At 39.9% G+C, this 27,706-nt stretch overlaps 2 protein-coding genes across 2 annotated transcripts in view; one reads left to right on the top strand and one right to left on the bottom strand.

The window, feature by feature from the left end:
• The window catches only part of LOC148890929 (receptor-type tyrosine-protein phosphatase gamma-like), a 236,711-nt gene extending 226,771 nt beyond the window's left edge, over positions 1 to 9,940 (top strand). Inside the window, exons 13-16 of the mRNA XM_089010725.1 lie at positions 1,552 to 1,696; positions 1,738 to 1,926; positions 6,037 to 6,172; positions 9,379 to 9,940. Of these exons, the coding sequence (XP_088866851.1) occupies positions 1,552 to 1,696; positions 1,738 to 1,926; positions 6,037 to 6,172; positions 9,379 to 9,522 (614 nt within the window). The 3' untranslated portion in view covers positions 9,523 to 9,940. The remainder of the gene's footprint in view (positions 1 to 1,551; positions 1,697 to 1,737; positions 1,927 to 6,036; positions 6,173 to 9,378) is intronic.
• Positions 9,941 to 15,822: 5,882 nt separating this feature from the next.
• On the bottom strand, positions 15,823 to 27,494 carry LOC148890928 (acidic mammalian chitinase-like). Its single transcript, XM_089009950.1, has 12 exons — positions 27,474 to 27,494; positions 27,312 to 27,377; positions 25,446 to 25,472; positions 25,148 to 25,352; positions 22,782 to 22,838; positions 21,788 to 21,953; positions 21,564 to 21,688; positions 20,564 to 20,687; positions 20,300 to 20,482; positions 19,236 to 19,352; positions 19,028 to 19,160; positions 15,823 to 16,137 (listed from the first exon to the last, which is right to left on the bottom strand). The coding sequence occupies exons 2-12, from the start codon at positions 27,334 to 27,336 to the stop codon at positions 15,887 to 15,889; spliced, it is 1,413 nt and encodes a 470-aa protein (XP_088866076.1). The 5' UTR covers positions 27,337 to 27,377; positions 27,474 to 27,494; the 3' UTR covers positions 15,823 to 15,886.
• Between the last annotated feature and the right edge of the window lie 212 nt (positions 27,495 to 27,706).

The following is a 27,706-nucleotide window of genomic DNA, read 5'->3' as shown; positions in this document are numbered from 1 at the left end:
CCCAGGTTGCCATAAAACATAATTTTCTAATTTCTAATTTTCTAAGCCGTAAAATTACATAAAATATACCTTATTTTATGTATAATGAAATTGCTTTGGTTTTATAATTACAGAAATAAACTGTACAGTATAATAAAGTTGTTTTATTTATCTTTGTGATGGTCATTGATGGCTTGATGGAATAGAGTGGCCGATTTCATTAGCATCAAACACTTGATGAGGAATGTAACCTCTTTCTTTCACTATCTTGAGGAATGATCCCTTGTAGGTGCTTTCTCTGCGATAATTTTACCTTTTTCCGCATCAATTGTGTTCTGTTTAACTGGGTTGATGCTTTTTGCATCAAGTGTACAGATGGCTTGTGCGTGTTATTTGTGGAGCCTGATTGATGGGATATGTTATCCTTCCAGTCTACACTCAAAGTTGAAACGAGTGCAAATTTCACTGTTTTCTATCCATTTTCTCACCATTTCACTTTTGTTTTTTTTCACTTTTGTTTTTTTGTTTCAAGCTCTGTCGTCTCCCTTTTGTGTGGGTGGGTGTTTTCTCACTCTCTCTGTCGTCTGCCTGTCTCTTTAATGCTTAACCCCCCCCCCCCCTCGCTGCTGCGTTCTTGACCAATCACGTGGCTTTAACCGAAGACTGGGGGCAGGGAATAGAGGACAAAACAGTCGGCCACCATTTTCTTGTTAGGAGATTGGGCTCGTTCGCGAACGACACATCTCTCATTGTGGCATCTCCGCGTGTATCCCGAAAAATAGTTTGTATGCCAAGGTAAAATTTTCATAAATGTAACGTTCGTAAACCAAAATGTTCGTAAGTCAAGGGGTTCGTAAACCGAGGTATCACTGTACATACCTCAGCTTACGAACGCTTTTGATCACGAACTTTTCGCCTCACGAACATTAAATTCACAAGCATATAATCTTGGCTGACGAACTAGTTTTCGAACAGCGACACGCTTGCTGGCGGACTAGTTTTCCTCGACCCCATTTTTTTGAGTGCACTCAGTGCAGATGTGGTTTGTTTTCAAGTGTAGTACTTTTGCTATTATGGGACCGAAAAAGATCCCACCACAGGCTAGCGTTCAGCCAAAGAGGACACAAAAGAAAACGACAGTCGAGCAGAAGAAGGAGATCATCAAAAAGCACCAACAAGGTGTGCGTTTGTGTGACTTAGCACCCCAGTACCAGGATGCTAAGTCGACCGTTCCTACGTGTGGCTAAGTGTGTTTCTGTGTTGTCTGAGCAACGGTCTCAGGCAATAGAAGACGTTGAAAAATTTCTGTTGATTTGGATTAACAAAAAGCAACTACATCAACGACCATCACAAAGGTCAATAAAATGACTTTATTATATAGTACAGTTTATGTATTTAATTACACTACAATAGCACATTTATTATACATAAAATAAGGTAATGATCTCTAATGGGAAATAAACCTTTCACCTTACACACACTTTCTGGGATCCAATTAAGTTCATGAGCTGAGGTATCACTGTATTGAGTTTAGGACGACATCAACATATATATATACAAAATCGTCAACAGAGAGCGTGAAGAGCAAGATGGACGATGATAAGGCCCGAGAGGAGGAAAGTGAAAGAGAAGATGTGGATGATGAGGAAGAAGAGGATAAAAATAAGAGGAAAGAAAAGAAGGGGTCAAGGGTCAAGGTGGTCGAGGAAGGCCGAATGTATGACAGTGTGGCGAGGAATGATCCAACCTGCGGGAAATCCGACGCAAAAGAAAAAGAAGAGACAGCGCCACCTGTGGTCGAAGACCTGCGGGTGGTCTACAACATTGGTCTGTTTGCCCCCAACCGCACCGACGTTGCCACATTTCAGCTTCCTGGTGGCGACTATTTGATGCTAAAAGTGTCAAAATTGAACTTCCGAAATCATCACACGACCTCCATCGAAATTGGTGAGTGGTGATATATAAATGTTCTTTTATTTCAGTAGACCTTTTCTACTTTTATTCATCTAAAAATAAAAATAGAACTATGCTATAAAAATGCTACTTAGCGACCTGTCTAGCTGGCTGTCTAGATAGCTACCTGGCTGGCTATCTACAATGTTATCTTGGCTTATGAACTTAATTGGTTCCCAGACAGAGAGGCGAAAAGTGTGTATCCCAATTAATTTCCAATTGAAAACCATTAAAATGGGAATAATCCTTTCCCAGGTTGCCATAAAACATAATTTTCTACTTTCTAATTTTCTAAGCCGTAAAATTACATAAAATATACCTTATTTTATGTATAATGAAATTGCTTTGGTTTTATAATTACAGAAATAAACTGTACAGTATAATAAAGTTGTTTTATTTATCTTTGTGATGGTCATTGATGGCTTGATTTGTGGCTGATTTCATTAGCATCAAACACTTGATGAGGAATGTAACCTCTTTCTTTCACTATCTTGAGGAATGATCCCTTGTAGGTGCTTTCTCTGCGATAATTTTACCTTTTTCCGCATCACTTGTGTTCTGTTTAACTGGGTTGATGCTTTTTGCATCAAGTGTACAGATGGCTTGTGCGTGTTATTTGTGGAGCCAGATTGATGGGATATTTTATCCTTCCAGTCTACACTCAAAGTTGAAACGAGTGCAAATTTCACTGATTTCTATCCATTTTCTCACCATTTCACTTTTGTTTTTTTCACTTTTGTTTTTTTGTTTCAAGCTCTGTCGTCTCCCTTTTGTGTGGGTGGGTGTTTTCTCACTCTCTCTGTCGTCTGCCTGTCTCTTTAATGCTTAACCCCCCACCCCCTCGCTGCTGCGTTCTTGACCAATCACGTGGCTTTAACCGAAGACTGGGGGCAGGGAATAGAGGACAAAACAGTCGGCCACCATTTTCTTGTTAGGAGATTGGGCTCGTTCGCGAACGACACATCTCTCATTGTGGCATCTCCGCGTGTATCCCGAAAAATAGTTTGTATGCCAAGGTAAAATTTTCATAAATGTTACGTTCGTAAACCAAAATGTTCGTAAGTCAAGGGGTTCATAAACCGAGGTATCACTGTACATACCTCAGCTTACGAACGCTTTAGATCACGAACTTTTCGCCTCACGAACATTAAATTCACAAGCATATAATCTTGGCTGACGAACTAGTTTTCGAACAGCGACACGCTTGCTGGCGGACTAGTTTTCCTCAACCCCATTTTTTTGAGTACACTCAGTGCAGATGTGGTTTGTTTTCAAGTGTAGTACTTTTGCTATTATGGGACCGAAAAAGACCCCACCACAGGCTAGCGTTCAGCCAAAGAGGACACAAAAGAAAACGACAGTCGAGCAGAAGAAGGAGATCATCAAAAAGCACCAACAAGGTGTGCGTTTGTGTGACTTAGCACCCCAGTACCAGGATGCTAAGTCGACCGTTCCTACGTGTGGCTAAGTGTGTTTCTGTGTTGTCTGAGCAACGGTCTCAGGCAATAGAAGACGTTGAAAAATTTCTGTTGATTTGGATTAACAAAAAGCAACTACATCAACGACCATCACAAAGGTCAATAAAACGACTTTATTATATAGTACATTTATTATATATATATGATCTCTATGGGAAATAAATATACCTTTATATATATATATATATATATATATATATATATATATATATATATATATATATATATATATATATATATATATATATATATATATATATATATATTTCATTGAACCTTCCGCAATGGAACACACAACACACACCAAACCCTTTTGCAGTGGATGATTGAACTTCATGTTGAAAGCAGCTTCTCTCCCTTATTTCCGTCCTTATTTTCTGTCCTTGACTTGCCTCGTTTCATACCTACACACGTCGCTTATCTTTTTTTTCCCAGCATATTTTCTCTCTCATGCTCTGCCACCCCCTCAACTTCTTTGTATGTCCCTCCTTTCTTGCTCACATCTTAGCGTTGGCCTACTTTCAAACGGCAGTAAAGGAGAAGAAGCTCCCAGGCTTGGTTCGGCTTTGCCCCATTTATAGCTTAATTTTCCCTGCATGATTTGTTTTCTTTTTTGTTTGCGTTCAGGGGTTCGAATCTTTGTTGAAATGTTTGTTTTCATGAAACTGAATCCGGGGGACCAGAAGCAGGCAGTGAATTGGGGTGGTTCTCCCTGTATGATCAATTTATGTCAAAGCGGAACATGTCGATAGCGGTGATGTGAGGTAGATGAAGTACTTGTACTAGCTATTGACATGTATTGCCATGTATTTATTCATCATGAGTACATTTTGATATGGAGGAATGTCAGTGTCGTTTGACTGGACGGATTCATGGCTTGAGGAGCATCCTCTCCTCTGCTTCATCCAACTGAAACTATTTAAGATTGAATAACTGTGTCTTTGTGCTGTCATATTACCTGTATTTGTTTAGTTTTTTGTTGTTGTTTTGACTTCAAGATGTCACCGCGAGGGTGACTGCCTTTCCAGCAGCTCCTGTATTTTGTTTTTCTACTTTGTCTTTTCCTTTCCTGTTTCTTCCATCACTTTGGTGCTGTGAAATCTCCATTTCTCCACCGTGAGACTAATAATGGCTTATCGAATCCAATCCAACAATTTGACCGATTTTGTTCCCTCCTCAGTGTCCAACTGGATCCACCAAATGAGAAATAGGTCATGGCCGGACCACGTGGACTGGATGAGACCTTTGACGATGATGTTTGCTCTGCTGCGCTAACCCTCTTTTCACGACATTCATATTGTTATAATCAGAAGAGGGGGTAAATAGGGACTTATGCATCTTGGATGGCGCATTTTCAATGTCGACATCTCCATAATTTGTAAAATCACTTCAAATGACTTATACTGAGCGCAAGATTCCACCGTTTATAGCCATAGTTTACGTTTTAAGACTTGTGCTGAATATTCAGGAAGTCTTGTTTTCAAGTGTATGTCGATGCCCTAAGTGACGTAACGGAGGGAACGCCCGTGACCGAGCAAGCGACACACAATGCATTTTGGGTACTTTTTTTCATCTGAAAACACTGTGTTGATTGTGTAATTAGAAGGAAAACTACATAAATAACACAAATAAAATAAATAACATGGTGAATCATTGCGTGTCGCAGCCAATTGCGGTAACACGCATAAAGAAGGTGTCAGTTTACACAAATTCTCAGCGGACAAATCAGCCCATTTGCAACGGAGCTTGTGCGCCATCTTGTGCATTTTCTGGGCGCTGCATTGGAGTCCAGACGGCTCGAATTGATACGGAAGGACTTCTTTAATCGATTGCAAACATTTATGCTTTCCTCTTCAGAACTATTTCAATCATATTTTCATATTTGTAACTGGATGAGTAATAACAAAGCATCTTCTCCAAATCTGAACTCTCTGAAGCCATTGTTATGATTCTGGAGCAAGGCAGTGGGTGGCCAATAGTGACGTCATGAACAAGGGGGTGGGACTTTCTGAATCTGCCTTGTTCCGAGCCCATTTTGTGGCAGTTTTGGGACACTTTGTCATTTATTTATTTATTGGTGTTTTGCATTTGACTAAAAATATCAGTTTTGGGTATTTTAGATGCTATAAAACATTTTTCTGATGTCAGTTGCTGGGAACCAATTAAGTTTGTAAGCTGAGGTATCATTGTATTTGTTTAATTTGGGCAGTCCTGTAATATTGTTGTAGCATTACATTTGCCTTCAAAGTCAGTGGGCATGGGCACGGGATCAGTATAGTAACCGAGGCACGTCAAGACAAGTGCCAACGTCACTGCTTTTGACAAATTCTTGAGACAAATCAGCCCGTTTCCAACGGAGCTTGTGCGCCATCTTGTATATTTTCTGGGTTTCTCTGTGCTTCAATTGTGTATTCCAACCACACATGTTCACTAAGCATATAATAGCATGAAACTTTTAAATATGATAACTTCTATTCTGTCTAGTCTCTATCATTTTATGACACATTTTCCTCTCCAGAAATGTCCAAAGTATTTGTGTTCTTTACCTTTGCATCAGAAGTTACATGGAGTGTACAATACTGTTGGAGACCATACTTACCCTCATTATTGTGTACGTGGTTGTCAGGTTTGGAGCCGTGCCGGCAGCTTTGCTGTGCACCCTCACCACACTGTCTCAGCAACTGGAAAGTGAGGGCTTCGTCCATGTCTATCAAGTGGGCAAGATGATCAACCTCATGAGGCCTGGAGTCTTCACATACGTGGTGAGTCTGACACTCTATAATCTCAGACATAATCACCAAATCCAAGAATTCCTCCTGTCAGCTCGATCCCCTCCCTACTATCCTTATCAAGTCCTGCCTACCCTCTCTTCTCCCATTTATTTCAACCATTACTCACTCCTCATTATCAACTGGAATTGTTCCTATCCCACTCAAAACCGCAGCTGTTACTCCAATCCTGAAAAACACCTCGCTCAGATCCAAATGATTTCAATAACTTACGCCCAATTTCCCATCACTCTCACTTCACTCACAATAACCTTTACGAACAATTCCAGTCTGGTTTCCGCCCCCGCCCACTGAATCGGCTCTCATAAAAATCACGAATGATCTTTTCATGGCAGCCGATGCCGGTTCACTCTCCATCCTCATCCTTCTCGACCTGACCTCAGCTTTTGACACAATTTCCCACCCCATCCTGCTCGACAGACTTTCCACCCTCGGCATCACGCAGCAATCCTATCTCTCTGATCTCTCACAATTTATCCAGATCAACTCGTTCACCTCATGGTCCTCTTCTGTGTCCTCTGGTGTGCCCCAAGGGTCTGTCCTGGGGCCCCTTCTCTTTATTACCTACCTTCTTCCTCTTGGCAATATTTTGGCATTCACTTTCACTGCTTCGCGGATGACACCCAACTCTACCTCTCCAGCAAACCCGACGCCTTTCTTCCACCTTCATACTTCATCTATAACAGTGAAAAAATTGAACTTCTCCTTGTCGGTACCAAATCCACCCTACACAAAGCAAACAGTTTCTCTCTCACCATTCACCGTTCAACCGTGTCCCCCTCCCTTCAGGTCAAGAGCCTGGGTGTCATCCCCGATTGCTCACTATCTTTTCACTCCCATATAAATAACATAACTCGGTCTGCATATTTCCACCTCCGTAATATCAATCGTCTCCGTCCCTCTCTCACCCCTCACACCACTGCTATCCTTATCCACACTCTCGTCACCTCCCGTATCGATTTTTGTAACTCACTTCTTTTCGGGGTCATTCAGAAATTTCTCCATAAACTCCAACTCGTCCAAAATTCATCAGCCCGGCCCCCTCCTTTCACCACATCACCCCTGTCCTCCAGCAGCTCCACTGGCTCCCTGTTAAACATCGGATCAAATTCAAAATACTTCTGTTTACATTCGAAGCCATCCATTGCCCCTCCCTATCTGTCTGACCTGCTTCAAATCTTTGTTTCCTCTCGGTCCCTCAGATCCTCATCCTCCCTTCACCTCTATGTGCCCGATGCCCGTCTCACCACGATGGGATGCAGAGCTTTCAGCCGCTCTGCTCCCAAACTCTGGAATTCACTTCCACCCAACATCCGTAATATTGACTCCCTCCCTATTTTCAAGTCCCACCTCAAAACCCATCTGTTTAAAATTGCTTTCAATGTCTAGTTCAATCTGCTATTTTATTATTTATCATTGTACTTATGGTTTTATTGTTGTGTGCTTTGTTTTTATTGTAAAGTGTCCTTGGGTGTTTTGAAAGGCGCTTGAAATTAAATGTATTATCATTATTATTATTATTATTATTATTGATTTAGGTGTCCACTATCCTGGCTAATACACACACTAGTGGACTTGTAGGAGCTGCTCCACTGTGACATGCTAATGCTAGCGGGCACTAGTTATCAGGTTGCGTCATTTTATAGTTGATTTCTCAAACCTTTTAGGTCCATGTTTTTTTGCAATTTTTTTAGCAAAAAAAATCTAATGGGCATCGCATTTGCCATGGTAACAAAAATAAAACGAGCAGATGAATTATAAATATAAAAATACGCAAATGCCCAACAGCAATAAAAATCTTGAGGGATCCGCTGTATTCTGCTAAATGCCAAAGTAAATTTGATGTGGATTTTTTTCAATAGAGAAAAGCTAAAATGCGAACAAGAGCAAAACCATGCATTTGGATTGGATTGGATTTGCCTTTATTAGTCTCACAGTGGAGAAATTTACATTTCACAGCAGCAAAGTGATGAAAAGGAATTTCTTACCCTGGCCACTAGTGCAGCGTGTTCTACCGGAAACAAATTCCTTGTGTGTTCTACATACTTGGCAATAAAGATGATTATGATTCTGATTCTAATGTCACTCCTAGGCCTTCAGTAGTTCTACCTCTGTAGAATATAAGTGGACCTCAATCGGCAGTACATTTGCACCTAAAAGCTAGCAACCACTCATTTGACGACAATGAGGTTAAAATCTTAGCGAAAGAACATAGATGGTTTGAAAGGGGGGTAAAAGAAGCAATTCTTATAAAACAACAAAATCCTTCATTAAACCGGTCTGGTGGGGTGAGGTTCAATTTGGATCGCTCATACAATAGCCTGCTTAGGCAAAACAGGTTAGGCAACTTTCGTAATGCTGATGAGGGTCGTTATGCTGATGAGGTGATACCGGTGGGAGTGGGGGTAATAGGCCAGTCGTTAGTCAGGAATGTAGGAACAATCAGTGGGGCCACAGGGAGGGGTCCTCTGCCCCCCCAACCTGAGAGTAGGGACCTATCATCGCTGTGTCCGGCGCCACCATGTCTGGACATTAGGGATATATAAATGGGGCCGATACGACCAGTCAGACTTTAGTTTGCTGACAAAGCCTCTTGGATAGGAGGCGAAACGTCCGAAACCTTCACTTTTGTACAGATGACGGCTGAAGAAACCTTCTCATCGATATTTTATTCATTATACTACCTATGCTTGTCTGTGACTGTAAAGTGTCCTTGAGAGCTTTGAACTACGCTTAAACTGAAATGTATTATTATTATTATTATTATTATTATTATTATTATTATTATTATTATTATTATTATTATTATTATTATTATTATTGGGTAGCTAGCTAACTAGCTTTCTATCTATTTGAGTTACTTCCGGGTTGAGTGATCGCTGGCGTGTGTGGCTACCGCTGCTCATCCACAGAAACATGTATCATATGACTGTAAAGTGACCTTGGGAGTTTTGAAAGGCGCTTAGAAATGAAATGTATTATTATCATTCGTAGTAGCAGTAGCAGGAGCAGGAGCAGGAGCAGTAGCAGTAGCAGGAGCAGTAGCAGTAGCAGGAGCAGGAGCAGTAGCAGGATCAGTAGTAGTAAATCACACCACCTTTTTTCAATATAGATTGATTCAGACACAGCACTACTGAAGGCTACTGAATAACTATACATTCCTATGGTCTTCTCGCTAGGATCTGGACCAGTTCCTGTACAAAGCCCTCATACGCCTCGTCCACACCAACGAGATCAGCTTTGGGCCTCTGGACCTCAGCCAGACCTTGTCATCATTGTTTGATCAATCCGACCAGGCCGAGAGCCCAGAATCCCTGTTGTGAGGACCACAACCGGACTTAGAACTGGTCTTGGAATGTTGCGTTTCTCAAAAATATCCCATACCACTTCCACTCCTGGAGTGTTCGAAGAAGACATTGAGGAGACTTTGTAAGCCGTCAAAGAACTATTGGACTTTTTGAGGCCTTTTTTTTGCCTACTCTTGGTTAAATTAAAAACACCTGATGACTTTTTTACACTGATATAAAACACAAATTGATATTTATTTTTTCGTCTTAATGTCCTCTGATTGAAGGGTTAGCATCTGTGTTTTTTTTCTTTTCTTTGTGTTTGACCCGGCATCAACAGGCAATAAAATCCACCCTTCTGTCATTTCTCGTTTGCACTATACACAGTGATACCTCGGCTTACGAACGCTTCAGCTAATTAACTTTTCGCTTTACGAACATTAAATGCGCGAGAATATGATATGACTATTTTTCGAGAAACACACTGAGCGCTACAATGAGTGATGTGCCGTGCGCGAACGAGTCGGTTCTCCAGTCTTCGGTTAAAGCCGCACGTGATTGGTCAAGTTCCGTGGTAGAGGAGGGCGGTGACACACGCAAGCAGGACACATGCAGCAGTGAGTGAGAGAGTGGTTACAGAAACACAGAGCTGCACATGAACACGAAAGACAGACGACAGAGCTTGAAACAAAAAAAAAAAAAACAAAAGTGAAAAAAAAAAACTAAAGTGAAAAAAAAACAAAAGTGAAAGTGTGAGAACATGGAAAAACAGTGAAATTTTTACTCGTTTCAACTTTGATAGTTCAAAGGCAGAGTGTAGACTGCAAGGTTAAAATATCCCATCAATCAGGCTCCACAAATAACCTATTAATGTTTCTAGTGTGTCTGCCTGCATCTGTTTGTGTTGCAATATCACAACTTCCAAGATGTCAAGATGTACAACCCAGGGCTCATTGAGACATTTCACGCAAAAAGTTTCTTCAGCCGTCATCTGTACTTCTTTGAAGGTGTCGGACGTTTCGCTTCTTATCCAAGATACTTCTTCAGCGAACTAGTCTTACTGGTAGTTTCGGCCCTATATTTATCCCTACTGTCCAGACGTGGCAGTGCCGGACTCTGCTATGATAGGACCCTCTTCTCAGGTTGGGGGAGCAGAGGACTACTCCCTGCGGCTCCACTGATTGCTTGACTGACGACTAGTCTGATTGCCCTATTTGCCCTAGTATCACCTCATCAGCATAACTAATCCTATGTTGCCTACTAGTAAGACTTTAGTTTGCTGAAGAAGCATATTGGATAAGAAGCAAAATGTCCGACACCTTCAATGAAGTACAGATGACAGCTGAAGAAACCTTTTCATCGATGGACCACTCCTGTATGACTGAGAGCTTACCCAAATGTTGATTCAAAAAGCTATCCATTCCATCAAGCCATCACAGAGGTCAATAAAACAACTTTATTATACTGTACAGTTTATTTAATTACAATACCATAGCACATTTATTATACATAATTTAAGGTATATTGGCTGTAATTTTAAGGCTTATTTAGTTAATGGACCTGGAAACAAATTATTCTCTTTTTACTAGTTTCCTATGGGAAATTAATGTTTGGAATACACACTTTTCGCCTTGCACACACTTTCTGGGAACCAATTAAGTTTGTAAGTCAAGGTATCACTGTACTGTCATGTCAATCTTACTGCCTATGCTTGAAGCCTCCCGCCCCCGCTCACCTGGCTCGCGCAAGCTTATTTATAGTTTTGACATTCCACAAACTTGTACCCCCCCCCTGCTTCTGCGAAGGACATTGCTCGGTTTGACACTTTCCATTGGATCAAAATGAGCTTGAGGAGAAGGTCAAACTCACATCAGAGGCTAAACACTGTTCAACTGCAAAAACACACTCATCCGTGACCTTCTGCTCAACCGTATTACCACACATATACTCTCGAAAATATACCTTTTTTCAAGTGGCGGGCCATGGTTTTCATCGCTAGGCCTTCAGTAGTGCTATGTCTGAATCAATGCAGATTGAAAAAAGGCGGAGTAATTAACTAGAAGTCCACTAGAGGCTACCATTATCCAGGAAATAACTAACCAACCTTTCTTAATTAATGATGGCCATTTTTCTTGAAAAGTCGGTCTTGAAAATCGCTTTACAACAATATATCTGCCACCAAATGTATTTCTTCTCATCCTTCAGCCACTGTCAGTTGACAAAACCGCTATTAAATGCAGTGTGCTAGCTCTGGCCAGTATGCTTCACTGGAGATAGCCAGACCATAATGACATAAATGGACTGTAAAGGGAGTGTAGGACAAAAAAAGTACAGAGTCAAATCATCAAATTGCATAGTACAGATGCTCCCCACCTTACGAACGAAATACGTTCCGAGCGGTCGTTCGTAAGGTGATTTTGTTCGTAAGTTGCTTCACTGCTCTGTTTTTATCTATTTATAATCATTTGACGAGCCAATCAGAATGTGAGAAAACTCTCACGGTACCCCTTTTAGGTTGCGAACTCGAAATCTGGTTAAAGCAACAGTTTGATTGACACATTTGATGCTACAGGGCCTGCAGAACTGATTATGAAGGCATCCAGGTCGATTTCTTACCCTGTTAACAAATGATGGCTGAAATGTGATTGGTTCAATGCTTAAATACGAAAACACACATCTGGAAGCAGTACAACAGAGGAAAATGAAGCTGAAAGACAATTAGGAATTATTTAAAGGACAACCGACGTCTCCGGACAAGTTGCGTCCATAATTTGTAAAATAGCTTCAAATGACTTCGACTGAGCGTATTTTACAAAGATTCCATCGCATATAGCTATCTATATTTTACGTTTTAAGACTCGCACTGAACATTCAGGAAGTCTTGTTTTTGAGTTGGTGATGAGTACTCACATTACGTCATGAAAGGACCCCTCCCCCGACCGACAAAAAGACACATTGTCGCATCCTTGATTACGTCAATGTATTTTGCTGTACTGTTTATCTGAAAACCTTGATGTTACATCCAAAAGCCGCCAGCAGAGGGAGTCCAAGCTCCATGGAAAGAATTTATCAGCCTGTGGAAACGGGCTGATTCATTCCTCACGGGAGCTGGTCGCCATTTTTGGGTGCAACATTCCCCCCTGCCCGTTGGCCTCCAAATGACACAGAATAAATTATTTAATTGATTGCAAACATGTAGGCTTTCCTCTTCAGAACTATTTGAATCATATTCATAACTGAATGTGTAACAAGAAAGCATATTATCCGAATCTGAAGCCATTGTTTTTATTCTCCAGCAATGCAAGACGTTTTGGCGTGACGTCACAAACTGGGGGCGGGACTTTCTGAAAATGCCCAATTCGCAGCTCAATTTTTTGCAGATTTTGGACACTTTAAGTCATTTTATTTGGTGTTTTGCATTTGAATAAAAATATCATACTGCGTGTTTTGGGTATTTTAGATGCTTGTCCTTTAAGTATTTAAGTATTCATGAACAAAATATAATTAAAATCAGTCCGTGATTCAGATTTTTCGGCCAGCAGAGGAGGCTTTGCAGGCCTTGACAGACCGCCACTGCCTTTTGCCATTGATCTCTTGCTCTAGAATGCATTTCTCCTTTTTTTTTTCTTGGTCTTTTGGCTGTTTTTTTTAATCATGTTAAAATGACATATTGGTAACAAGATAGTGTTGACATGTTTTTTTTTTTTTTTTTTTTTGCCGTCACTTTCTGATTTTGTACATACGAACACACTACGTCTGTGTAAGCTCTCAGTGGTGCAGGAGTGGTCCATCGATGAAAAGGTTTCTTCAGCCATCATCTGTACTTCTTTGAAGGTGTCGGACGTTTCGCTTCTCGTCCAAGAGATATAATATATATATATATATATATATATATATATATATATATATATATATAAATATATCGATATTAGTCCGAAAAATATCGATATAACCGGGACTATCGATATATCCGATGCATGTAGTTTTCTCCGTGCGTGCATAGAAATAGTATCGATATAACCGGGACTATCGATATATCCGATATCGATATAACGAGACTTTACTGTATATATATATATATGCTTACAGTCCAGAGGTGTCGTGCCAGACCTCTGCTATGATAGGTCCCTTCTATTGTCCTGACTGATTACTTCTATCGTCCTGCCTTATTATGGGGTCTACAACTGGCCTGATTGCCCCATTTATAACTAAGCCTAGGTTGCCTAAGAACCCTTTTATAAGAGCGATCCAAATTAAACATCGCCCCGCCATGGCGATTTAGTGAAGGGTTTTGCTGTTTTATGAAGATAGCTTCTTTTATTCCCCTTTCAACCTATCTATTTTTTTTTGCTTTCAACCTCACTGTCGTCAAATAAGTGGTTGCTAGCTTTTAGGTGCATATGTACTGCATCTTGAGGCCCAGTAATATTATCCCTGCGTTGTTGATAAGGTCCCCCTGGCCTTGGAGCAGGGACCTATCATAGCAGAGGTCTGATACCGCCACCTCTGGACTGTAGGGATATATATGTAGGGCCAAAACTACCAGCAACTTTTAGTTCGCTGACGAAGCCTCTTGGATGAGAAATGAAACGTCTGACACCTTCAAAGAAGTACAGATGACAGCTGGAGAAACCTTTTCATCGATATGAACACACTGTGCGTCTGTTCTTATGTCGCTAATTTATTCCCAACCACCTCAACACCCAATTTCTCTTTTTAGGTGTATGCTGCTAGGTTGTCAAAAGCCGCTGCACACTCTTTTTCATCACATTCAAATCATTGTGGACACTGAAACTCTCACCGAGCACGTGACAAAAGTTTGCTATTGGATGGACGTGCGATGATATGCAAGGAAATATTCGACTCAGCAAGTTCTATGCAACAGGTTGAAGAAAACCAAAACAGGGTGTTATTCTCAATGTTCAACGTTAGCTTGAACATTGAGCTAACTTTTGTGTTCTCTGGGCAGAGATACGCTGTTTTGAAAAATGTCAAATACAAAAATTGGACGTCTCGACTACCGGGCCGCCCTTAATTGGGAAGTAAATTCCTTACTTGTTTTTGTTCACTTGAATAATAAATCTGATTCTGGCATGTCATATTTCATAAGAACATTTTATGGTCATAACATAATTCTTCATACTCGAACAATATGGTGTTTGTTTTCTTTAGACGATCTTTAGGGGTGTTCATTGTTTGGATTGGATTGGATTGGATTGGATTGGATTGGATATGCCTTTATTAGTCTCACAGTGGAGAAATTTACATTTGTTTGGTCTCCCATTTTGCTTCACGTCTCAAGTACTAATAGCTATCTATTCGCTGGCTAATCGCTATCTATTTGCGAGGTAATGGCTATCTATACATTGGCTAATAGCTAGCTGTTAGCTATCTATTCACTAGCTATTAGCTGTCTATTTGCTGGCTATTAGCTATCTATTCGGTGGCTAATTGCTAGCTTTTCACTAGCTAGCTAGCTTGCTATCTGAGTTACTTCGGGGTTGAGTGAACGCTGGCGCTTTTGGCTGCCGCTGCTCACCCTCAGAAAAAAACGTATCCTGTGACTGTAAAAAGTGACCTTGAGAGTTTTGAAAGGCGATTAGAAATGAACTGTATTATTATTATTATTATTATTATTATTATTATTATTATTATTATTATTATTATTATTATTATTATTGTTATTGTTATCTGGCAGTGAATGAGTTCATATTGCTATTTGCTATCTATTCGCTATTTAGCTGGCTAGCTAGCTATATATCTATCAGGTATATAGATATCTAGCTAGGTAGCTATCTAACTAGCTATTTATTGGCTATCTAGTTAGCTATCTATTGGCTAACTCGCTAGCTATCTATTATAATAATAATAATACATTTCATTTATAAGTGCCATTCAAAACTCTCAAGGACACTTTACAGTCACAGGATATTCTTTCTGCGAGTGAGCAGCGGCTGCCACACGCGCCAGCGTTCACTCAACCCGGATGTAACAAAGTACGACACATTGATTTATATAGCGATTCAACAACAGCTGAATCCGAAACCAGGTACAAAGGGAAATGCCGCCCCCAGGTGGAAGGAAATAACACCGCCAGATGTCTATCGATGAGCTATTTATTAGCTATCTATTCGCTATCTATGGGCAAACCAGCTTGCGTTCTATCTATCAAGTTACTTGAGGGTTGAGTGAACGCTGGCTCATGTAGCTGCCACTGCTCACGTACAGAAAAGCTTATCCTATGACTGTAAAGTGACCTTGAGAGTTTTGAAAGGCGCTTGTAAATGAAATGTATTATTATTAATATTTCTATTAGAAATAATTCAACACACAACCGTTGCTTGATAAGTTTTATTAGATGTTTCTTTGAGTTGTTATGTCTGTTTCCTCCAGTCGTTGCTCATGGCCACGTGCAGCACTTGCAGCCGTCGTCGTAGACGGATCCGCTACCACAATTCCTCACATGGGTGATTCCACCAGCACACATGTAGAACTTGTGTCTGTCATCCTCGTGGGGATAAAGGCCATCGGGTTTTCCGTTGCAGAAGCCCGATCCAGGGGCATGAGTTGTGGCCGTGGTGGTTGTGGTTGGTCGCGCCGTGGTGCTAGCGCCAGGTTTTGGGGTGGTGGTCGGAGGCAGTGGGGGCAACTCTGAAGGACACGACAAGAAATAAGTGATGTTAACTTAAGATTTTGGAATGTGTTTTTGGAAGTTGAAATATTTCAGATAGCCATCCTGTCAACCTTGGCTAATAGCTACACTTATAAAGGATTACAATGGCGGTAGAAAAGTTGTAGTACGGCATACATTATTAAAATGCTAACGCGAGCTGAAACGCAGACAGCTAGCTTACCGCGCATGTGCATGTTATGCTTTTATCCATACGACCGTACGCAGCAATTCAAAATAAATAAAAATACGATTGAGGATTACTTTGCTGGTTTATATTAATAATAATAATACATTTCATTTCTAAGCGCCTTTAAAAACTCTTAAGGTCACTTTACAGTCACAGGATCAGTTTTTCTGCGGGCGAGCAGCGGCAGCCACACGCATTCTCTCAACCCGGAACAACTCAAATAGATAGAAAGTTAGCTAGCTATCTAATAGATAACAAATAGATCGCTAGCTAGGTAGTTAGATAGCGTTAAAATTTTCGGACGACTTTTGGGTGTCAATTTCCTCTAAAATTCATGAAAACAGAAAATAAATACCCCCCCCCAAAAAAAAAAGTAATTATTCTGGGAAAACATAAAAATCCAAACACACATATAAAACACAGACAAAATAAATTGTGAAAAGAATGAAAAGAAAGAATTGTTATTTAAATTCTGACCCAAAAACGCAACAAAACGGTTGTGTGGATTGAATGGAGCATATTGATTCAGTTGCATTTTAATTGAAATGGCCACGCCCATTTTGCAGTGACCCTAGTAGCGATCGGCGGTAGCATTTTCGTTGACCTACAATCAGTTTACATTTTTTTTTTCCAGTATAGAAGTTGTCGTACGACGTACATCATTTGAAATGCTAAAAGAAGTATAAAATACAGGGGAAACGTTGGCTGATCAAAATGTGATGATTTATCGCTTTTTGGTTGATGTCGCTAGCTAGCTACATGGCTAGCTGTCTATTTGCTATCTATGAGCTATCTTGCTGACTAGCTAGCTATCTAGGTAGCTTTCTATTAGCTATATGGTATCTCGCTATCTAGCTAGCTATCTATTAGCTATGTATTAGCTAGTTTGCTAGCTTTCTATTTATTCTGTTTTGAAAAACGTCAACTACAAAAATCGGACGTCGGCCGCACTTAATTGGGAAGTAAATTCTTTACTTGTTTTTGTATTTGTTTTTTGTTTTGCACACTTGACCAATAAATCTGATTCTGACTTGTCATATTTCATTTCAGACTCGAACAATATCTGGCAGTGAATGAGTTAATACTGCTATTTGCTATCTATTATTAGCTATTTAGCTGGCATTCTAGCTATTTAGCCATGTAGCTATTAGCTATACAGATATCTAGCTCGGTAGCTATCTAACCAGCTATCTATTGGCTATTTAGCTATCTATTAGCTATCTAGCTAGATAGCTATTAGCTATCTATTAGCAATCTATTAGCTATCTATTAGCTATCTATTAGCGAACTAGCTAGCTTTCTATCTATCAAGTTCTGGGTTGAGTGAACGCTGGCGCGTGTGGCTGCCGCTGCCCACCTACAGAAAAACCTATCCTGTGATTGTAAAGTGACCTTGAGAGTTCTGAAAGGTGCTTATAAATGAAATGGATCCTCATTATAATTATTATTAATTGAACAGATGTAGGCAGTCCATCAGCTATGCGTCTTCAGTTGACCTCTTGAAAATCTATTAGCTGGCTAACTTGTTATCTAGATGGCTATCTAGCCATTTAGCTCGGTACTGTATCAATTAGCTAGATGGATAACTATTGGCTATCTTTTCGCTAGGTATTAGTGATCTATTCGCTAGGTATTAGCTAAAAGGAAGGAGTCCAAGATGGCGCCCGAGTAGGCAGCCGTCAGCAAGTTAGCTATCTATATAGTGAATAGATAGCTAATAGCTAGTGAATAGATAGCTATTAGCTAGCGAATAGATCGCTAATAGATAGGGAATACATTGCTAATTCCTAGTGAATAGATCGCTAATACCTAGCGAATAGATAGCTATTATCTAGCGATTCTCATAAAACAACTAAATCCTTAATTAAACCGGTCTGGTGGGGTGAGGTTCAATTTGGATCGTTCATACAATAGCCTGCTTAGGCAACATAAGTTAGGCAACATTAGTAATGCTGATGAGGTGATACCAGAGGGAGGGGGGCAAACAGGCCAGTCGTTAGTCAGGAATGTAGGAACATGTAGAATCAGTGGGGCCACAGGGAGTGGTCTTCTGCTCCCCCCAACCTGAGAGTAGGGACCTATCATAGCTGTGTCCGGCGCCACCATGTCTGGACATTAGGGATATATAAATAGGGCCGATACGACCAGTCAGACTTTAGTTCGCTGACGAAGCCTCTTGGATAGGAGGCGAAACGTCCGACACCTTCAAAAAGTACAGATGACGGCTGAAGAAACCTTCTCATCGATGGACCACTCCTGTACGACTGAGAGCTTACACAGACGTAGCGAATAGATAGGTAATAGCTAGGGAATAGATAGCCAATAGCTACTGAATAGATAGGTATTGACTAGCGAATAGATGGCTATTAGCTAGTGAATAGATAGCTATTAAGTAGTGAATAGATCGCTAATACCTAGCAAATAGATCTATTCACTAGCTAATAGACATCTATTCCCTAGCCAATACCTATCTATTCGGTAGCTATTAGCTCTCTATTCCCTAGCTATCAGCTATCTATTCGCTAGCTAATGGCTATCGATTCGCTCACTAATAGCTATCTATCCACTAGCTAATAGCCATCTATTCGCTAGCCAATAGATATCTATTCACTAGGTATTAGCTATCTATTCGCTAGATAGCTAGCTTACTGTCTTAAGTTACAGTTACAGGTATGCTTTACCAATATTGAGAAGCGTGCGTAGATGATCCAGAAGAGGGTGGTTTCCAGCTCCACAGAATCGTCCAGCAAAGTCATCCAAATCAAGGGCCCACACAAAAGCACCACCAAACCGCTGCTCTTGCAGGTAACGCACCTAATGGGATCAAGACAGAACATTTCAATCAGGTCCGGTGGGCCGCTCAAATATTTCCAGTTCATTCCAACCTACTTTGGTCTCATAGCTTTCCCTGTTGTCAAATCCCACCCACTCGTTGTTTTTGGTGGCATAAGGAACCTTCTGGTCATCGATCCATTGAATGGTAGTCCCCTTGAGGAAGTTGCAGATCTGAACCACGGACAACAAAGTCAAAGTGATACCTTGGTTTACGAACTTAATTGGTTCCCAGACAGTGTCAGGCGAAAAGTGTGTATCCCAAAAATTAATTTCCCATAGGAATCTAATTTTCTAAGCCTTAAAACTACACAAAATATACATTATTTTATGTATAATAAAAGTTGCTATGGTATTATAATTAAAGAAATAAACTGTACCATATAATAAAGTCGTTTTATTGACCTTTATGATGGTCGTTGATGGCCTGATGGAATGGATAGCTTTAATCAGCATTAAACACTTGACGAGGAACGTAGCCTTCTTCTTTCACCATCTTGAGGAATGATCCCTTGGAGGGGCTTTCTCTGCTATCATTTTACCTTGTTCCTCATCAATTATGTTCTGTTTAACAGGGTTGATAGCTTTTTGCATCAAGTGTAGAGATGGGTTGTGCGGCTTATTTGTTGAGCCTGATTGATAGGATATTTTAACCTTGCAGTCTACACTCTGATTTTGAACTATCAAAGTTGAAACTAATTTCACTGTTTTCTATCCATTTCATCACTCACTCTCACTTTCGTCTGCCCGTCTCTTTAATGTTTACCCCCCCACCCCACCCCACTGCCGCGTTCTTTACCAATCACGTTGCTTTAACCGAAGACTGGGTGCGGGGAATAGAGGACAAAAACAGTTGCCTGACATTGTCTTGTTAGGAGAAAGGGCTCATTCGCGAACAACACATCACTCATTGTGGCGCTGTGTGTGTATCCCGAAAAATAGTTCCTATGTCAAGGTAAAATTTTCATAATTGTAACGTTCGTAAACCGGAAAGTTTGTATTCCAATGGGTTCGTAAACCGAGGTATCACTGTACATCATAAAGCGTTATGCTGTTGACTACAATTTTTGTCGTGTTCTGACTCGCACGAAAGATTTCAAATGCTAAAGTATTTCTAGGACCTCATAGTAGGACCAGAATCCAGCTTCACGTGTGAATGGACCAGCTGATGCGGGTCCACTCGCTGGGGCTCCAACTCCGGTGTTTGATGACGTCAGACGGAACGTACGACCATAGGCAGGAAAACCCATCCTCAGTTTCTCCACTGGGGTGCCATTGTCTCGCCAGTACTTCATTGCGTAGTCCTAAATAGGGAATAGAAAATGGTTCAGATCTCGTTTTTGAAAAGAAGATTAGACCTCCCAGAGTAAGTTATTGTGACTGACAGTGTTAAAGTAGATGAGGTCACCAAAGTCCTCAGACCCACGGAACAGAGGGCTGTTGTGACCGGTGAACCGCTCCCAAGTTCCATGAAAGTCGTAGGTCATCACATTGATAAAGTCCAGTTCCCTGATTTAGGTACAAAATAAACTGAAGTTCACATGGATATGACAATAATAATAATCCATTTCATTTCTTAGTGCCTTTCAAAACTCTCAAGTTCACTTCACAGTCACTGGATCATTTTTTATGTGGGTGCGCAGCGGCAGCCACACGCGCCAACGTTCACTCAACCCGGAAGTAACTCAAATAGATAGAAAGCTATCTATCTAGCCAATAGATAGCTAACAGTTAGCTAGCTAGATAGATAGCCAGCCAGTTAGATAGCAAATACAGGTAACATCCGATTTACGACCGAGTTCCTTTCCGACCAAACGGTCGTAAGTCAAAATGATCGCAAGTCAAAATCCATTCAAATAGGGACTCTGAGGCTAAATTACTCGCAAATTCCCCCTTCTGGTGCCATCACACGGTCGATTGCTGTGCGAGTGAGATGCTGGCTGGCTGGCCGAAATTGTCATACACGTTGCCGGCCTGCTAGCACGTTGCAGTCCCAGGCGTAGAATTTAAAATTTTAAAAATAGAGTCTGGAAGTCATGGTCGTAAATACGGGTGGTCGTACGTCGAGCTGGTTGTAAGTCGGATGTTACCTGTAGATAGCAAATAGCTAGCTAGCTCGATGAGTTAACATGGCTCACTATTATTCCTGTCTTTTTCTTTATATGAAAGGATTATTAGAAAAAAAACTGGAATATACCATAAAGAATACTCTTTCTTTGCAAGACGTGTGCTGCATAAAACAGACCTTTTTATAATGTACAAAAAAACTGAATGGCAAACCATTCCCCACACAAAAGAGTGCCTTCAAGAGCGTCTTCATCCACAGTTGTGCCTGCAAGCATAGATCTCATTTGGTATTAGCAAGAAAGAAGTCAACACACTTACTTGGCAATCTCAGCAATTTCATATCCTCCGTCAATGGTCCCCTTTCCAGCAGACACTGCAGCAGTCAACATGAGCTGCGTATTACCAGTAGCCTTGGCCTCAGCAACATAGGCTTGAACAAGTTCCTGTGGAAATACACCCACAATTTACAAAAGTATCCTTTTGAGAGAAGAAATCCTGATTAAAATCTGCAGAACACATCAAGATATACAGCATGTGCTCACCCTGCAGAGCAAGGTGAACTTCTGCTTGTCCCCGGGAGGGCTCCCACGAGCTCCAGGGTACTCCCAGTCCAAATCCAGACCATCAAAACCATGAGTCCGAAGGAATTTTATGGTAGACTGGATGAAAGTCTGACGGTTCGTTGGGTTGGACACCATGATGGAAAACCTGCAGGAAACGGTATTGAAGCCTTTTACACATAGTCGGAAATAGAACATCTAGAATCTCATCCCCCAGTACTCCTGATACGACCAGCACACAATTTGTACGGTCCAAGCAATGGATGCATGTTGAAGGAAATAGATACAATTATTTAGCCATATTGCTCAAGGTAAAAAGTTTAATCAGTATAAATATTGCTTTGCATGTAATTAGATAGATAACAGAACAAAGAGATATTGTTGGTTGGAGACATGTTTTTTAGGTGCCCGGAGATTGAAGGGGAGCCGGCTGGCAAACATAAAGGAAGTGTAAAACGACACCATGGCCAAACGCTAGACATGGCAGATGAAAGGAAGTGACCAAACGCTGACTCGGCAGGACGCAACTTTTGATCTACCTTCCATCCCGCCTCGAGGTCGGGAAATACCTTGGGAACAGAGACGTGAAACCAGATCCCAGGAAGGACCAAATGGAGAATTTCTTTGTGTGGGCCAAATTTGAATATGCATGTGGTACACATTTAAATCTGGGCTCTCAGTCTCAGTCATCGTCTCTCGTACTGATTTGGGGGCACACAAATATTTTCTGTCAGGGACCTAATACCCAGAAATCTGTATTCGATCAAATTGTTAGGAATAAATTATCTGTGAGTAACTTGCCGGCTTTTTGGTCATCCCTCTCACAACGAACACGCCAATTGTTCGGGTAAAATGTTGCGCAATAAGGTAAATATCTAATTCCGTTCAAAATTGTTAAAAGATTAAATGTAACTGTGCTAATATTAGCTTGGATTATTCTAAACTAACAATGTCCAATGTTAAAAAGACAACTCACTGTTGGGATCCAAAGTTCCATCCACCAACAGCCAGAAGAGTCTTCAGATGAGGATTCCTGTAAATTGCAGTTTTTGTTATTTTTTTTTGTTTTGTTTGGTGACTATAATAACATATAACAGAAATTTGGAAAGTACAAAAAAAAATACAAGAAGAAAAAATAAATAGTAATCTGTGTAAGCTTTCAGTCGTACAGGAGTAGTCCATTGATGGGAAGGTTTCTTCAACCGTCATCTGTACTTACACTATCCGTATATAGATATATATATCTATATCTATATCTATATCTATATCTATATATATATATATATATATATATATATATATATATATATATATATATATATATATATATATATATATATATATATATAATATATATATATATATACAGTAAAGTCTCGTTATATCGATATTCAAGGGAGTCCGAAAAAATATCGATATAACCGGGAATATCGATATATCCGATATCGATATAACAAGACTTTACTATATATATATATATATATATATCTATATACGGATAGTGTAAGTACAGATGTACAGCCATATATATATATATATATATATATATATATATATATATATATATATATATATATATATATATATATATATATATATATATATATATATATCTATACTCTGCTGTGATAGGTGCCTGCTCTCGGGTTGGGGCGAGCAGAGAACTATTGTCATTAATCTGTTAATGGAATTCGCCATACAAACACATTGTAAACATTGTTTCATTTTCTTAAAACATCCGATTGATATTGTCTGCGTAGGCTCTCAGTCATACAAGAGTGTTCAGTTGACGGCTGAAGAAACTTTTTCCTCCGTTTAATTATACGACCGGTCATATCCGCGGTCTTCATAAAGGTTCACCCATACAGCGGCGGCGCTCTCTCGGCCCTAACATCAATACGGGAGCCCACATTTTGTGCCATCCCAAATATTAAAGACTCTTTTTGTCTCTTACTTTTACTATGTGGCTGACCTGCTTCAAATCTCTGTTCTCTCTCGGCCCCTAAGATCCTCATCCTCCCTTCACCTCTATGTGCCTTCTGCCCGTCTCACCACAATTGGGTGCAGAGCTTTCAGCCGCTCTGTACCCAACATCCGTAATATTGACTCCCTTCCTACTTACAAATCCCACCAAAACCCATCTGTTTAAAATTGCATTCATAGTCTAGTTCAATTAGTTATTTTATTATTTAGCATTTTATTTATGGTTTTATTGTTTTCTGTATTGTTTTTTGATTGTAAAGTGTCCTTGAGTGTTCTGAAAGGCGCTTGGAAATGAAATGTATTATTATTATTTACTTTTGATTCCTGCTCGATTTTTCCATCAATAAATGATCATCCTTTCAAGATAATCTGAACCTAACATAATCATTTTGCCCAATTTACATGTTTCAAGGAAGTAAGAAGTTAAAAAAAATGTCTAGTCATGGTCATCACATATTGACTCATAGTCCAAAATACAGCGATACCTTGGCTTATAAACTTAATTGGTTCCCAGACAGTGTGTAAGGCGAAAAGTGCATATCCCAAAAATTAATTTCCCATAGGAAACAATTAAAATGGGATTAATCCATTCCCAGGTTCCCATAAAACATAATTTTACACTTTTCTAAGCCTTAAAACTACACAAAATAGACCTTATTTTATGTATAATAAATGTGATATGGTAATATACTTAAATAAATAAGTTGTGCTGTATAATAAAGTCATTTTATTTAACTTTGTGATGTTCGTTGATGGCTTGATGGAACGGAGTGGCCGGTTTCCTCAGCATTAAACACGTGATGAGGAACGTAACCTTCTTCTTTCACCATCTTGAGGAATGATTCCTTGTAGGTGCTTTCTCTGTGATAATTTTATCTCGTTCCTCATCAAATGAGTTCAGTTTAGCTGGGTTGGTAGCTTTTTGCATCAAGTGTTCAGATGGCTTGTGCGCGTTATTTGTGGAGCCTGATTGATGGGAGATTTTAACCTTGCATTCTACACTTTGACTTTGAACTATCAAAGTTGAAAACTCTCACTGTTGTCTGCCTGTCTCTTTAATGTTTAAACCACCTCCCCTCACTGCTGCGTTGTTGACCAATCACATGGCTTTAACCGAAGACTGGGGGTGGGGAATAGAGGACCAAAACAGTCAGCTGCCATTTTGTTGTTAGAAGAACGGGCTCGTTTCCGAACGACACATCACTCATTGAGGCAGCTCTGTGTGTATCACGAAAAAAAGTTCATATGCCAAGGTAAAATGTTAGTAAATTTAACGTTCGGAAACCAAAAAGGTCGTGATCCAAGGGATTCGTAAACTGAGGTATCACCGTAGCTTCGATTGACATTTGGCTGACTTACTTGGTCTTTAGGTTGTTGAAAGACTTGTACAGAACGTCGTCATTCCACTCATAAGTAACCAGCTCATTTTTGGAGTTGATGATTGAGAAGGCGTAGATCAGGGTGGTGCACAGGAAGGGGTCCACGTCTTGTGGCATGTATTTGCCCTCACCAGGTCTGTACTGCGACCAGTTGGTGAAGTAGCACACCATTTGGGTGGCAGATCCTTTTGGAAGGAAGGCAAACATCAACAGATTCACCAGACAACTGATTTGGAATGACGTTGATTGAAACGGAAATGTCTTTGTGGACAACTTACCCAGTTGACATAGCACCAGGCACAAGCCTATATTGATTACAGAGAAATATTTATCATCAAACCTCAAGAGACAAGCGTGTAAATAGGTATACATCCTTGTGCAAATTAATTGCACCGCCCTGTTATTTTGGCATAATTGGATACATTTTTTGTCCGTGTAAGCTCTCAATCTTACAGGAGTGGTCCATCGACGAGAAAGTTTCTTCAGCCGTCATCTGTACTTATTATTAATTATTCTTATTATTATTATTATTATTATTATTATTATTATTATTATTATTATTATTATTATTTCCAGCAGCTCATGTATTTCGTTTTTCTACTTTCATTCCTTTCATCACTTTGCTGCTGTGAAATGTAAATTTCTCCACTGTGAGACTAATAAAGGCATATCCAATCCAATCCAATCCAATTATTATTATTATTTATTATTATTATTATTATTATTATTACTAGTGCAGCGTGTTCTACCGGAAACAAATTCCTTGTGTGTTCTACATACTTGGCAATAAAGATGATTCTGATTCTGATTCTGATTCTGATTCTGATTCTGATAGCACAAATTGGGCCTTTTTTGTTGTGCAATCTTTCTCACTCAGATGAATCTTGACCATCAATTCACAATCGGGTTCAAGTCCGGTGAATTGCCAGGCCAATCCATCAAAAAAGGAGCTTCTGTTTTTCAGTTCAGTGAAAAACATCTGCTGACCTATTTTGATGATCTTCACTTAAAAACAGCCGTAAATTGATTTTCTGGCCAGTTTAAATTCATTGCTTCACATCACAAAGAGGGTACAGTAATTCCTGGAGAATGAATGACTCTCTGTGTCTTTGTGTTGTCATATTATTTGTTATTTAGTTTTTTTTTATTCTTTTGACTTTTGTTTATGTAGACATTAGTAAGAAAGATTGTGCAAAACTATTCTCTTTGTCTTTTTTATAATTTCTATCTATTAACTTCCAGGTTTAGTGAACGCTGGCGCGTGTGGCTGGCGCTGCTCACCCACAGAAAAAGTTATCCTGTGACTTTAAAGTGACCTTGAGAGTTTTGAAAAGCGCCGAGATATCAAATTTATTATTATTATTATTATTATTATTATTATTATTATTATTATTATTATTATTATTATCAATAATAATAATGTCCTTCTGTGCAAAGAAATCTGCTGTGTTGTATCCATCTTGATTTATAAACCCCAAACCCCTTCTTTTTATACCCGACGGAAAGGGGATTAGGACATGGTAATACATTAATTATCCAGTCAGAGGCCTGGCAAACATATTAACTAGGGATTGGTCAAGTATACCTCCCCGATAGTGGCAAACATTGTTCTGAACTTCGTCTGTGTAAGCTCTCAGTCGTACAGGAGTGGTCCATCGATAAAAAGGTTTCTTCAGCCGTCATCTGTACCTCTTTGAATGTGTCGGACGTTTCGCTTCTTATCCAAGATGCTTCTTCAGCGAACTAAAGTCTTACTTTGGATCGTTCGTACAACAGTCTACTTAGGCAACATAGTATTAGTAATGCTGATGAGGTGATACCGGAGGAAGTGGAGCAATCAGGCCCGTCGTTAGTCAGGACAATCAGTGGAGCCGAAGGGAGTATTCCTCTGCTCCCCCCCAACCTGAGAGCAGGGACCTATCATAGCAGTGTAAAACTCTGTGACACCTACCATAGCTGTTTTCGATTCCCAATTATTCTCCTGATTGATTGTGTGAAGTACCGATGACGGCTGAAGAAACCTTTTTATCGATTGTTCTGAACTTTTCACAAGCTTTAGAATGATTTAAAACAGCCAACAGTTAAGATCACAGGGTGGTGCAATTAATTAGCACAAGGGTATATGTATAAATGTATTGACATACCTGCAAGTATTGTCAACCTGGTCATCTTGCTTTTATTTTCGTATTCCACACAATTTAATTATGTTACTGTAAAAATAAACACATAGATACAACAAAACAAAAAGTTATTCAAGACAATCACATATAAATCAAAAGAAAGTCAGAGTTTCCTTAATAACTCACCTTTGGGACCAGATGAGAGACCCAAAGAACTTCAGCAAAGCTGGGTCCTTATATACTTGAGAGAAAAGGTCGAGTCAGTTGTTTATTACATAGGTTGTAAAGGTTATTAATATTAAGACATATTATGATAAGAACAGGCAGGTTTTAAGTCCACGTTGACAATAATTGACCATATACAGTATACAACTCTATAACACTGCAGCTCACAGATAATCGTCTGTGACTATTCTATA

The sequence above is a fragment of the Hippocampus bargibanti genome, linkage group LG12, assembly GCF_051943395.1.
Source record: "Hippocampus bargibanti isolate YZ-2025 linkage group LG12, ASM5194339v1, whole genome shotgun sequence".
In the NCBI taxonomy this organism is placed as follows: Eukaryota; Metazoa; Chordata; class Actinopteri; order Syngnathiformes; family Syngnathidae; genus Hippocampus; species Hippocampus bargibanti.
This window is presented reverse-complemented; position numbering and strand designations above follow the sequence as displayed.

Excerpts from the sequence above, each read along its gene's own strand:
- LOC148890928 (XM_089009950.1), bottom strand. The coding sequence starts at position 27,336 with ATGACCAGGTTGACAATACTTGCAG. Across the intron at positions 19,353-20,299 it reads GATTCTGGTCCTACTATGAG|ATCTGCAACTTCCTCAAGGG; the intron begins GTCCTAGAAATA and ends TCCGTGGTTCAG. Across the intron at positions 19,161-19,235 it reads GGGAAAGCTATGAGACCAAA|GTGCGTTACCTGCAAGAGCA; the intron begins GTAGGTTGGAAT and ends TGATCCCATTAG.